The sequence below is a fragment of the Candoia aspera genome, chromosome 5 (genome assembly GCF_035149785.1).
Source record: "Candoia aspera isolate rCanAsp1 chromosome 5, rCanAsp1.hap2, whole genome shotgun sequence".
Taxonomy (NCBI): domain Eukaryota; kingdom Metazoa; phylum Chordata; class Lepidosauria; order Squamata; family Boidae; genus Candoia; species Candoia aspera.
The window spans coordinates 31,248,098-31,262,287 of record NC_086157.1 but is presented as its reverse complement, the minus strand read 5'-3'; the positions used below and the strand labels follow the sequence as shown (position 1 = coordinate 31,262,287).

The 14,190-nt window shown below is 38.0% G+C and overlaps 1 protein-coding gene across 1 annotated transcript in view; it reads left to right on the top strand.

Moving 5' to 3' along the window:
• The window catches only part of TUBGCP3 (tubulin gamma complex component 3), a 74,324-nt gene extending 60,663 nt beyond the window's left edge, over nt 1-13,661 (top strand). The window contains exons 18-22 of the mRNA XM_063304854.1: nt 5,215-5,303; nt 5,457-5,588; nt 5,825-5,965; nt 6,858-6,974; nt 12,559-13,661. Coding sequence (XP_063160924.1) covers nt 5,215-5,303; nt 5,457-5,588; nt 5,825-5,965; nt 6,858-6,974; nt 12,559-12,717 — 638 coding nt within the window. The 3' untranslated portion in view covers nt 12,718-13,661. The remainder of the gene's footprint in view (nt 1-5,214; nt 5,304-5,456; nt 5,589-5,824; nt 5,966-6,857; nt 6,975-12,558) is intronic.
• The last annotated feature ends 529 nt before the right edge of the window (nt 13,662-14,190 follow it).

The window sequence follows — 14,190 nt, the reverse complement described above, 5'->3', positions numbered from 1 at the left end:
CAGAATATATCTAGAAGTCAGTTTTCACAGAGGGATAGCTGCCTTCTGTTGGTTGGGGGGGTGCATGTGGGTGGTAACTTATCCTTATGTGTTCCCCATTCTGGAGGATTACTGAGCCAACACTGACAGTTTTGGGAAGTTTGTAACCAGAAGGGGTGATATTTGCAAACTAGCCCAATATTTATTTATATAATTTTATTTATTTACTAGCCAAATATAATGAGGGTAAAGCTTACCACATTTCCTAGACATCAGCGAACAGGTCTTAGTTGGTCAGGTGCTCCCACTTGCTAAGTTAGAAAACTCCATTTCAAATTTCAGTCATGAATTTATTAGGTTTATATTAGAAACTGGCAGCTCTCTAGTCTGAGTTCTTTCACCCATCTGCAATACAAGGATAATACCACTTGTGTGCATTACAAGCTATTTGCCAAGTACTCAAAATATATGGGGAAAATGGCTACAAAATATTATTGTGATTATATTGGGATCTGACTTTCTCCATGTTTTACAACATGAGTCTTTTAGTTCAGGATTGATGATATTGTAGAGCAGTTCAGAGATGGAAATGAAGGAAATTCGTAGCAACCATTAGTAAAATATGAACTTAGCCCAGGAGAACAGGAAAGCATGAGAAAGAAACTCAAAATTGCCCCACCTTGATTCACTTTAGTATCAGAGGGGAAAGTAGAAACTGTTTCAGGCCTTCGAGATTCTATTATTATAGTGTATTATCAATAAAAGAGAGTTGTAGTATTTCTTGTGATGTCCATTTCCTGACCTGGCCTGTACCAAAGGGCTCTTCTATATACAGCCAGCATAGTAATCAGAATGCTGCTCACTTGCCAGTTATTTGCTTGGAACAGGGATAGATGACTAATGAAATAGGGTTTTGGGGAGGGGGTGGAGTTAATCAGAGATAAGTTATATAAAAACTGTTTAATAAGAATCTGAATTTTTTAAAAACAGCCTTGAGAGGGCAATAGAGCACTGTTATGTGATTGACCTGTACATTTCTAAATGCCAAGTTATTTACATTCTTTTCTTTACGTGAATAGAACTTTATGGACTTTTTACTTTATAATTGCTTATTGAATAGTATTAGCCTCCTTGAATTTCCATAAAAGTGGAAAACAGATATTTTAATTAATATGTAAATAATAACCAAATCATAGAAGATCATTCATTGATTAGGACTGAATTTCATCTAAAGTTTTTTTCTAGAATACTTCTCCTGCCTCTTGATTTTTTAAATCTGTAATATTTAACAGAGCTCATTCAATTAAATAGGGATACTTTAGCAGAGCTGTTTAAGACTGAGCTGTATAGAAGTAAAAATCCGTGTTAATGCACTGGAATATGGCAAAATGGAAATCATTTTAAATCTCTGGAAGTTTTAAGTCTAAAGACTAAAACAAAATGGAACTAAAAGTCCCCTGAATAAAATATGTCTTGATAAAATTGTAATTAATTCTCTTGCATAGAAATCATATTCAATTTAACAGGTTTCTGAACTGCAGTCCTAGAGTCAATCATGGGGTATATAGGTAGTCCTCACTTAGTGACCACAATTGGGACTGGCAACTCAGTCGCTAAGCGCCATAGTCGCTAATCAAAATATGTGACTGCGACTTACGATTATACTTCTGCCTTCTCTATTAACTCTGCTTATTTCAAGCCGGTTGCAAAGCACGTAAATAGCAATCACGTGACTGCGGAATGCTGCAACAGCTGTAAATGTGAGGATTGGTCGCCATATAATTTTTTTTAACACTGTCATACTTTTGAATGGTTGCTAAATGAGGCACCTGGTGAGGACTACCTGTATAGGTTTCTGGTTGCTCAGATAGTACTTCTTCAAGCCTATAAGAAGTCTAAATTACTGAAGATTGAGTGAACATTGTAGTATTTATTTTATAAGCAGCCGTACTGGTGACTGCTAGGTAATTTTAAAAGTAAATCAATATTGTGAATAATTGTTTTTTTAAAAAAACCAAGAGCTTATAAATATTTTGATCAATTAAAAGTTAACAGAAACTTTCAGTGTAGTTACTGAATGTAAAATCCTTACACGTACCCAGAAAATAGACTAGACAGAAAAGAAAAATATTATAAGCATAGACAGAAATTTTGTGCAATGCTCAGCTTATTAACCTAGGATTACCTGCTCCAGCTGAAACAAGTGCTGGACATTCTCCCCCTCCCCCCAATAAATGTGTCATAAACTCACATAGTGATCCATTTACCTACCCAACTGTCTTCTTATTGAATCAGTCAGTCCACTGCAAAATGAAGATCTCTTTGGTGAGGGTTATGAATAGGCTGACCATATTTCCTTGAGACAAAACCGGGACATTGGGATGGCAAAATGGGACGGGGTTAAAAACGGGACATTGGGATGGCAAAACGGGGCAGGGCTGGGCAACCAGCTGGATCAGCAGGCAGGAACTTCTCCTGTTTTCTCAGGCTGGGAATCTTCAGATTCCTTCATTTGCGAGAGACAAGGCTGGGCTGGAGAGTCTAGTGAACGGTTGTCTCCGACAAGCCATTCCTCCTCTGACTGTGCTTGTACGTTCTTTTCTTCCCACCATTTCAAGGCAGGAGCCAGTTGGCTCGCCCTTTGATCACAGCCTATCAGCTGATCCTGTTTTTTTCTTTTTAGGTTTCCCGCCGGGTTGAGCTCTGCGGCTTTTTCCCCACTGTTTCTGCTGAGCTCCCCCTCCTTCCACTCAAAGTCAGACTGCATTCTGACAGGTTCGCAGGAACTTTCAAATTTTTAAGTAAGGCTTTTAAGAAAACAGGACAAAATGGACATTTATATTAAAACGATGGGGCGGTCTGGAAATGTTAAAAAAACAGGACTGTCCTGTTCAAAATGGGATGTATGGTCAGCCTAGTTATGAACCATAATCTATCTGATGGGTCCGGTACAGGTTAGTAGATAGTACTAGGTGGTTTTTTGTTTCGCAGTCTAGAGCTGAAAGAAAGTGACTGGTCCCAAGTCACCAGCTGGTTTCCTTGCTTAGGGGAACCTAACTGTGCTCCTAGTCCAGTGCCTTACACCACTACACCACACTGGCTCATGAGACCCAGTTCTGAATCCTTCATTAGGACCATCCATAACCTTTAATAAAGAAGCCTTAATCCTTAGTGGTTTGATTTAGGCTGATATATGTATATACACACACAGGGAAGAAAGGAACTCCATTTAGGCATTACAAAAAGGATTAAAATTAGCTAAGCAAACAGTCACTCTCAAGCAATAAACTACGTCTATCAGATCTGGGCTGCAGAAAAGTTAGATTTTCTCTGTCTCTTCGCTACCAACAAATGGTCATCCAGATTTGGTAGCCCTAAATAAGCTAATTTTGAAGGCATCCATGCTTTTCAGCAGCAGTATCTGCAGTCATTTGCATGCCAAGCAATTCCTTTATTTTCAACAGCTTCTAGTCTTATCCGTGATATAAGACTATCACGCTGTGTTATTAATGACTGAACTTTTGCTACCTTATAAATATTACAGGAAATCAAGTCTTAGAAAACGCTTGTCTTCACAGAGTTGTCTGCCAAATCATAAGACTTTCAGGTGCTTCTCAAATTTTTATGCATTGGATACTAATCATAAGCTCAAGCAGAACTAAGTAAGTCTATGAAATCATAGTCCCTGGGCTCTATATCCATAAGTTGCATGACTATTTTACAGTTATCCACCAAGTAATTGAATAAACCCTTTAGCCATGTTGACTGAGAATCATAGTCCAACGCACTAGGGGAGCAATAGGAAGGCTGCTTTAACAGTTCAGAATACAAGCCCTGAAACATAGGTTGTGGGTCTGAAATGAAATGTTTTTTTTTATTTGTTCATGTTTTCTGGCCATAGTACCCACACTTCTGTCTGCCCTTTGCTTCAATCACTTTAACAGTCTTAATTCAGCAAGAATGCTGAAAATCATTCTGCTTCTGACTATACTTTCTTGCATTATTTCAGTGTGTTGTATTCCTGGTATGATGCCTTTTATACTAGATGTTGTGGGTTTTGTTTTTGTGCATGTCAAGTACTATATAACATTTATTGTATAGAAAGGAATAGCTACAGGATAGTAATCAGGAAAGTAATCTGTTACAGGTAGGTTATGGCAACCAGGTAGGCTTTGCCACCTAGTATGCAAAAGGAAAGCTTTGGCATGGCTTTATCTTCTCTTGAAGCTTGTTCTACATTTGAGTACCCTTGACTGAGAAAGCCTTATCTCCTTTTCCCACAAAGTTTGGCCTAAGCATTTGAACAAAGATCTCTCCCCAAGGAATATTATAATCTCTGAGGATAAGTCTCTCCCTTCTTGCATTGAACATAAACATCTACTGGAAACCACTTGTCAATCCACCCAATAGGAAAGTCACCTTTCTTTGTAAATAAGCAAGAAGGTGTCTTATGAGTCAAAATATTGGCCTTGGGCAAGCATGAACATCCCTGTCAAATAATAGGTTTATTAGAACCCTAGGCAATATTGTCTCATTCTTTTAGGGAAAGGCAATACAGCTTTCATTGTTTAATACCACCTTTGTAAAAACAAGCTGCAGTGAAGAGGAAAGTACTAAGAAATATAATGGAAAAGCAGAGCTGGGGATTAACAGATTTATCCATCTTTAATTCTGAGTAACTGTTTCTTATCTTTTGGTTTTGGTAGTTCTGCCATCTGAAATACTTTCCTTTCCGTGTTCTTACTAACAATTTGGGAGAGGGTTGTAGCTAAGTGGTAGAGCAAAAGCTTTACATTTTGAAGGTGCCAAGTTCCATCTCCATGTAGGGTTAGAAAAAAAAACATGGAGAGGTGCTGTCAGGCTTACAGGACTAAACTAAATGAACCAAGTATCTTAGCAGAAAGCAGCCTAGCTTCATTTATTATATGGAACACATACTGTTCCCTTTGTTTTCTTGCTTGACTCAATGATATATTTGGGAGCTGTCTTATTATCATTACCCAGAAACACTGCTGGCTATTAGCATTTGTAGCTCAAGTTACAGGATTAAAAAGATGATGGTATAAATAAAGTATGTTATGCTTTTTCTTTCTTTGAGTGTCCTTGATCAGTTGTTATATCTTATTCCTTTCAGAGAAGGGTGCAGGTTAGCAACTTCAGTTGTATTTTTTTAAAATGTTAGATGAGTGCCTCCCTTCTAACTTTTAATATACAAATACTTTGGATTTCTTACAGAGCTTTCTGGGGTGCTGCATCAGTGTCACGTCTTGGCATCAGAAATGGTCCATTTCATTCATCAAATGCAGTATTATATTACATTTGAGGTACCCTTCAACCAACCATTTTGTAGTCTGTTTTTCGTTTTTGTTTTGAGGAGGAGGAATGTTTGTAGTGACGTACAGGGTAAAGAGTGTGCTATATAAAGAGTTTCTGAAGAAAGGTTATCATGGTACTGAATTCTTAAAATTGTGCCTTAGGTGCTGGAGTGTTCATGGGACGAACTGTGGAACAAGGTCCAACAAGCTCAGGACCTAGACCACATCATTGCAGCTCACGAAGTTTTCCTAGACACCATCATATCTCGCTGTTTGCTGGACACTGATTCAAGAGTAAGCCTTTTCGCTTTTAGACATCATTTCTGTAATGATTGAGTTGCACTCATCCCTCCTTTTCTTTGCTTAGCAACCTGTGCAGTGCAATTTTAGGCGTATTTACTCAGAAGTTAAATCCCACTGTTCCCTAATAAGAGAGCTTGGAACTGCACACCCATGTTGAGACTGTCTTTGCACTGACTGTAATATTTGTGGGTGCAGGATGTTATTTTACATTTCACAATTTTTTATAGATGCTTCTCAACCAGCTTCGAGCTGTCTTTGATCAGATTCTTGAATTTCAAAATGTGCAAGACTCAATGTACCGAGCCGCCTTAGAGGAGTTGCAGCTACGGTTGCAGTTTGAAGAAAGAAAAAAGGAGCGAGAACTTGAGGTACAGCTACTTTCCTATGGCACATGCTTGTGTTTTAATGGTACTTTAAAAAAAAACCTTCCTCATTCTTTTTCCTGAAAATTAATGAATAAAAAGTAGAAACACATAGAAAGATGCAATCTTATGAATGTATGTATATAACTCAGAAGTAAATCCATTATGTTCAACAGAGTTTACTTTTAGGAAAATACACTAGAGTGACCGTGTTATATTTCTTTATAAATTAAATGCAAATTATTGTACTGGAAGCCACAAGAGGCATCGCACTAGAAGTTTAATTCTTATTTTCCCACAAAAATGTGCATGTAGGTCTATCAGTCCTTTGACAAGAAAAATGTATCCAGAGTTCTTCATTCATGGTTGCTAAACTTTCCAGAGAATTTCTGCTGATTTTCTGTCCTTCAGGGTTCAGAAATCATCAACCAAATTTATGACTTTCTCCCATAGTAAGGGAGAAAGGGACGCGGTGGCGCTGCAGGTTAAACCGCTGCGCTGCTGAGCTTGCCGATCGGAAGGTCGGCGGTTCGAATCTGCGTGACGGGGTGAGCTCCCGTTGCTAGTCCCAGCTCCTGCTCACCTAGCAGTTCAAAAACATGCAAATGTGAGTAGATCAATAGGTACCGCTTTGGCAGGAAGGTAACGGCGTTCCGTGTCGTCATGCCGGCCACATGACCATGGACAGGTCTACGGACAACGCCGGCTCTAACGGCTTAGAAACGGAGATGAGCACCGCCCCCTAGAGTCGGACACGACTGGACTTTACGTCAAGGGAAACCTTTACCTTTACCCATAGTAATTAATTTAAAAAATCAGTGAGCACCTTCATGGAACAAAGGAATAAATGTGCACCTATTGTTTTATCGCCTCATTTTTAAAAAATTGCATTCTTAAGGGTGAATGGGGAGTAACAGCTTCAGAACAAGAAGGAGAGATGAAAAGGATGAAAGAATTTGAAGACTCAATACCGAAAATGTGCTCACAGTTGCGACTACTTACTCATTTCTATCAGGTATTTTGTTTAAACTAAGAACATTTGATATGAATGGATTAGTACTAGGTATCTTTGTCTACAATAAATAATCTTTTAACGCAGCATTATTCAGGCCATTTCATGATTTGTAACTGGGTGAAAATAGTAAAACTGTTCATGGTATATGATTCCATTATGATAGCTAAGGTTGGGAAAGAAGGATGTATTCTCAGAATAGAAGCATAAGCAAACACATCACAGAGACTGCCCATATATTAGACTGCTTACATAACTCGTATTATGGATTTACATCACATCATTGCCACTATAGACAGACAATACTTTATCAACATAGAAGTGTTTTTGCTGGAACAGATGTCATGACCACCATGGCACTAATTTCAGTGAATTAACTGTGCTATTTCTTGAATTGCTTTTCTACGTTAAAAATCAAAAGACAGTATTTTGTTCCAGTTGCAATGGATAGACATTATATATTTGCCTGTCCCTTGCAGGTTATCAGTTTCCAGTTGCTACTTAAGAGAGGAATTTTCAAAGATTGCTGTAGAATAGGAATAAGCTGCACCTGAAGGACCCCTGGCTATTTCTGCCACCATGTCCAGGAGGAAACAGTTTCTTAGCTTCCTGGCTTCTAATGGCAGCGAGAAACCAGCAGTCTGTTCCTATTGGCTAGCTGGTCAGTCAGCTAATGCAAAAACATCTTCCCCACGTTTGAGTTGGCTGATAGATAATAATAGCTGGTCTCCACTGCTATCATAGCAAGAATTGAGGAATCTCCATAGAAGTGCTGGAAGAAGGAAGAAACCTTGTTGCTTGCTGTCCCTTTCTGTGACACTACTCAAGATTGCTGATTTGCTGCAGTTACTTACAGCAGGAAACTAGCAAACTTGAGTAGAAATGCTAGAAGAAGAGGTAGGTTCAGTTTAGGGAATGTTGGATTTTTCCTACCAGAAACCAGAAATCTATAAGTATTTCTCTGGGAAGAGGCAAAGTGTTGTTGCTTCTCCTTTCATCCCATCATTCCTCAAATACATTGGGAGGAAACTGGGAAATAAGGTGAGTGCAACTGGTGTGCATATGTGACCTTGGCTGACAAACAGTACACCTCTTGAATGCAGAGGGCCTTGTGCCACCCACTGAGAATCTTGAATGAGGCCTCCAGAGCCAATACAGATGTTGGTACAAAAATGTACTTTTTAACACGACAGAAGGGGAACATTCGGTGTATTTAAGTATTTAATATGAGGATACACCTGTGTCTACCCTTTCTTTTGTGGAGGTCCTTATTTTTCTTTCTTTCCTCAAAATTAAATTGCAATTTAATGTAGTTTAAGTTAATTTAAATCACAATTTTTAGAGGTGCATATATGTATAGAAGAATTTCAAAATCAGTAAACTGTTTAAAGGAGGTAACAAAACCAAAAGATGCTTTAGAGATAATCCCTGGATTAATGAATATATTTGTCTGTGTATGTGTGTGCATAAATACACACACATACTATACGTATCCATGCTACATATGCAACCACATATACACACATTCATATACAATATGAATGAGATGAATGAAGGAATGAAGGAATGAGAAACATGATCAGATAAATAAGAGCACAGTCACGTTCTTAATGTCCAAAGAAGGAATTGAATTAACTTTTATTAAACAACTTAAAATGGCTCATAATCAGATTTCCTTAATTTTACAATTTACACTCTGTCAATCCTTACTTTAATAAACTACTTCGTTTATTGTGTGAAAGGTGAAAGGTCCCCTGTGCAAGCACCACGTCATGTCTGACCCTTTGGGGGGATGCCGCTTATATCCTGCTACATTTCCAGACTCTAAGTAGCTAACAGTATTGATACAGAAGATTAGAAACAAAAATCAATTAATACAAATATAGCCAAATGGTCTGGTGCACCCGACTTCATGGTAGCATGATCTTACTTGTCCCCAAATGCCTTTCTGAAGAGCTGTGCTTTGAAACTGTAGGAAGGAAAGGTGGTCCAGATTTCTGATGATAAGTTGTTCCAGAGGAGTTAGGGCATCACATCACTAAAAAGGCTTGAACCCAGGATTCATGAAGATGGCACTTCCTCAATAGTAGGACCCTCAGCAAGGGTTTTCTCCAAGATTTTACTGGACAGGCAATCATAGAGATATCCAGGCCCTGAGCCATGTAGGGCTTAAAGGTGACAACCAGCACCTTGAATTGTACCTGAAAGCTAACTGGAAGTTAGCACAGCTCCTGTAGTAGTTATATTGCATGGGCAAATCTCAGTACATCTATAATTGCCCAGGTTGCTGTTCCTCCAAGTTTTCTTTCATGTAAGGGGCTTCCATGCAATCTTCATTTTACTGGCTTTGAGAGGAAACCAATAAAATCAATTCATCCCCTGTCTGGAATTCCCTAAGACTGGTCTTTTGATCAGGTGAAATTTTTTCTCATCAATCACATAATTGCCATGATTTTTAAAATATCCTGGACTATACTTGCTTTCGGTTCTCTGAATCAGTCCTCCCAACTATTTCTTAGCGAGGATAGAGGGCCAACCACTTTCCTTCCAAACATCAGATCAAAAGGTGACATACTCAATTCTTGAGGTGTTTCATAGTTGGCAAACCACTGTAAATTGTCATGCCAGTCATTTGAGTTTTGTGCCAAATAAATCTTTATCACAATTTTTAAAGTTCCATTGAATCTCTTGGATAGTATCTGTGGTCTGTATCAGATTGTAATTCATGTTTAAAATCCTCTGACAACTCACAGAACTGGACTGGTTGCCATGGTGAAGTTGTCAGTATAAAGGAAGAGATTTCTGACTTCTTCCATATATCAGTTATTCCTTTTTCATCTACCCTGTAGTATACCGATGATAGTGAAAATGCGAATGATCTGCAAGCTCCAATAATGAAAATCAAGAAACACAGTGAAAAAATGGGACTAATGTTAGATATAAAGAAGAGCAAACTCATGACAACAGGCACAGCAACCAGCCTTAATGTTGACAGTGAAGTGGTGGATAGTTTCTGCTTTTTAGGATCAGCAGTAAAGGAACAAGAAGTCAAAAACTATGCTGCAAACTAGCCCTTGGTAGAACAGACATGCAGGCCTTAGAAAAGATATTCAGATGGTATGATGTGTCTGTCTATAAAGATCAGAATTATGCAGGCAATGGTATTCCCTGTAACACTCTATGGAAGGGAAGGTTGGACTCTGAAGAAACAAGATAGGAAGAGCATTGATGCTTTTCAATTTTGGTGTTGGAGAAGACTAGACGGCCAAGAAAACAAACACATGGATCATCGAACAAATCAACCCAGAGTTCTCACTTGAAGCGCTTATGACCAGGCTCAAATTTTCCTACTTCAGACACATTATGTGAAGACCTAGCTCTCTGGAGAAGGCTTATTGATGAGAAAGGTAGAAGAAAAAAGATGGAGTGGATGATCAGCAGCAAGCGGATAGACTTGATTACGGTGGCAATGGGTACAGTGTTGGAAGGCCTGAAGAGCCAGGTTGGAGAGAGAATCCTGGAGAAGAGCTATGGATGTAGTGCTGAGTTGACACAGACTTGAGGGCACATAATGATCAATCGTGGTGTGCTAAATTAGCTTCAGAACCAGTCTTAAATGGTATATGTTCCTGCCTTTTCTGCTTCTTTATTCTTTTTATTCTGAGCCCTGGCTAAAACACACTTGCATATCAAGTCCCATTACATCTCTTAGCATAATGAAGGGTGTAAAGAAATCTTCCATAACTTCCACCTCATGTAACTCTCTCATATTTCTCCATGTTATAAATAATCAAACCATGGGATTAGTTTTAATCAACTAGAACCTTTATTACACACATAGCAGCAGCAATATCTACCATAACCATTCAATGGTTTCTGACCAACTTTCACTGCTTCTCTTAAGGAACCATTTATTCAACATATGTCTTTGAATATTAAACTTATTCTTCAGTTTAGAAGTTATTTCTTTTTCATTTCTGGTTTGTTTTCATTTGAGCTTTTCCTCAAGTAACAGTCAGCTTTGACGTGCCTTTTTTTCTCCACTAAAGACACTATATATTACCTATCTGCCCCTTTTAAAATAGGGTCTAGAACAAGGTCTTTAACTTTCCACTTTATCTCCTGAGGCAGCTATGAGCAGACCTGATCTAAGCCCACCTGTTCTATCATCTTCTCTAGGGAATTCACCTTAGGCCCTTCTGTCCATTTTTTTCAACAATTGATGGGTTTTCTCACCTTAGATTAGATGTAAGATGTTAACGTTTCCTCTAAAGAAATCAGGATCCATTTTAAATTGCTTATAAACTGTTTGAACACTGAAGAATCTGCTTGCTCCTTCCGAATTTCCATACAGATTTCTGCTAACTTCTCATGGAACCAATTTCATAAACTCCTCTTGAATTTTCTCTTAGCAGCTCTTTCAACACTATTCAGGAAAGTACGAGCTAAAGTCTTTAGGAGTGTTTTAATAGGATGTTCTGCTTCTAACTGAAACGTTTCCCTCTCCTGTCTCTTTCTCTTGCTCCTTCAGCTTTTCCATTTTTGTTGAAGATGTCTGACTGGCTGTTGCTATGGCAGTTCTCCTTGGGATATTCCAAGTATTTCCCTCTGGGCTGTATTGGTTCCCTGCTCCACTTTCCACACACTTTCTAGCAATGTTGCTTGTTTAGTGAGAAGCCTCATCTCTTTTGCACTCACACCATGAAGAAGGAAACCTCTCTCCTTACATTCCAGCTGCCTTGGTCATTCTCCAAGATGTTTTACCTTTTTTACTCTTATTTTTATATTTATTAAGAGTAGTTCTATATTTATATATCATATTTATATTGTCTGTTGTTTTAATTGATTATTTTATTGTAAACTCCCCAGATCCCCTGATGGGAAGAGATGGGCGGGGACAAATTAAATAAATAAGTAAATAAATTTGGCCTCCATAACTGCTAGCTTTTATGTCAAGAACCTGTTTTCTGTCTCTGTCCTTTCCAATTATAGCCTCTCCAACAAGTTTTCTCTCACAAATTGTTCAATTACTGTTTCTCCACTGAGCTCTTCTTCTTCTGGGACACTAACAGCTAGCATAACAGCTCAAAACCTCCCTGCAGTTGCACCTCACCCCATGTTGCATATCCTCTCTTTTCTGGGTCTCCTTATTTTTCTTTCTGACTTCAAAAATTGAAGTCGAATCCCCTTAGCCCAGGGATTTCTCTAAAGGATCTATTGGTTTTGCTGCCATCACCAAGCCCTTTCTTAACTTGGAAAGAGTTTTGTTTTTCTTCATTTCTTTAGATAGATCTGAGGTAATGTGACTGGGTGGAGTGTGGAGAAGAGATAGAACAGCATAGCTGGTTTTCTATGCTTAAACAACGGAATTGGATGAACTTTTATTAAATAATTTAAAATGGGTTTGTGTTTTTTGTTTTTTGTAATGGCCTTAAATACTTTTGGAAATGTGGCTGTTAGCCTGCCACTAAGTGCGAGGCCCTTGATCTGAAAAACGTTATGCATTCCTGTTCAGGGTACTATTTAGTACCACCATTGCACTAAAATTATTCTGTTTCTTCTGAATTTTTTTTCCTTTTCCTTTCAGGGCATTGTACAGCAGTTCTTGGTGCTCCTGACCACCAGTTCTGATGAAAGCCTCCGATTTCTTAGCTTTAGACTGGATTTCAATGAACATTATAAAGCCAGAGAACCGAGGCTTCGGGTATCTTTGGGCACTAGAGGGCGGCGTAATTCACACACATAATTTTTTCTGCAGCAAACATAACCAGGATCACTCAAAGTATAACTGTTGTTGGATGTGGCAGTGATGGTTGACAGTCTGAAACCAAATGGCATGCAATAGTGTTTGTCATTCTTGGAAGCAACCTGTTTTCAGTCATGTGGTTGTGCGACACCGGTAGAGAAAGCAAGAAAGTTTCCCTTCTGTGTTTAATAAGTGATACAACTAAATGGGTTTAAATTGTTCCATTTTTGTTAAGATATTGAAAAATCACTATATTTTGTTGGGAGCTCCTGAAGCACTTTCCACTGTAATTTTATATTCGTCTTTAGGACGTCATTTCAACTTAAGCACCGTTTCCAGGTTTCTATTTGAACTTGGAAGCCAGTTTTGTGAAAATTTGCCACATTAGATACTGGTCATGAAATATGTATCCAAGGTGTTTTTTTTTTTAGTATTGTGGGGAAAATATGTCACTTAAAATTACTTGCATTAATATTTTCAGCATTTTCAAAGCAATGATTTATTTTTCCAGAAAATTTTTAACTGCTTATACAGAAACATATTAGAAACATAACACACAGATATCCTAAAATAAAATTAAGAATTCAGTGCTCTCAAGTAATTAAACTTGTAAATATGAAATAGATGTGAATGAAGTATTTTGTGTTCAAATCGGATGTATTCAAAATTACTTTGGATATTGAAGACTACTTATTTCTCTTTCCTTGCCTATTTTTTCATTGTAAATATTTATATATTGCTGTCCAAATATTACAGGGAAACATTTTTGTAAAGAAGCCACTATATATCAAGTCATTCAATTATCCATTTGTTATATTCACAGGTAGAATAATACCTTAGAAAATAAACACAATTATCTTTCAAACATTTTATCTGTTTCTTCTAACTGGAAAAGTGCCTGTTCTTGAAAGGAAATAATTATATAATAAAATTAGTTTTGAATGTATAGGCCCTTCTTTTCTTTACCTTGCCTGATAGCCTCTCAGAGTACATAATTCAGTTTGCACGATCAGATGGTTCGGGCCAATCTGCCAATAGTCTACCAGGGATCTCAGATAAATGGACAGCTCGCTCCTGACCACTCTCCTCTTGCATTATGCCTCAGGCAAGGAGCTCCAGATTCAACTCATACTGACACCTCTATATGGGTTTCCTAGACCAAGTTCATGAAACTTTTCAGTATTACAGGCTACAGAGCCAAGAGGGTCTCTCATTATTTCCGATTCTCTGAAAAAAAGTATTGTGCAAAATGAGTATTAAAGGTATTATGAGTTTGTTTTATTCAGTGTGGATATCTTTTAAATGGAAAAAGCCAAAAACCAAATCCCGATATTCTTCCCTATGTTTCTAATTCCTTTTCAACTCATGTGTATCAGATGTATCAATATCTGTCTTCTGTTTCAACATAGTGTTCCAATGAACTTACTGCCTGAAATATTCAATATATGTGCAGTTTTGCTTTGGCTTACATGT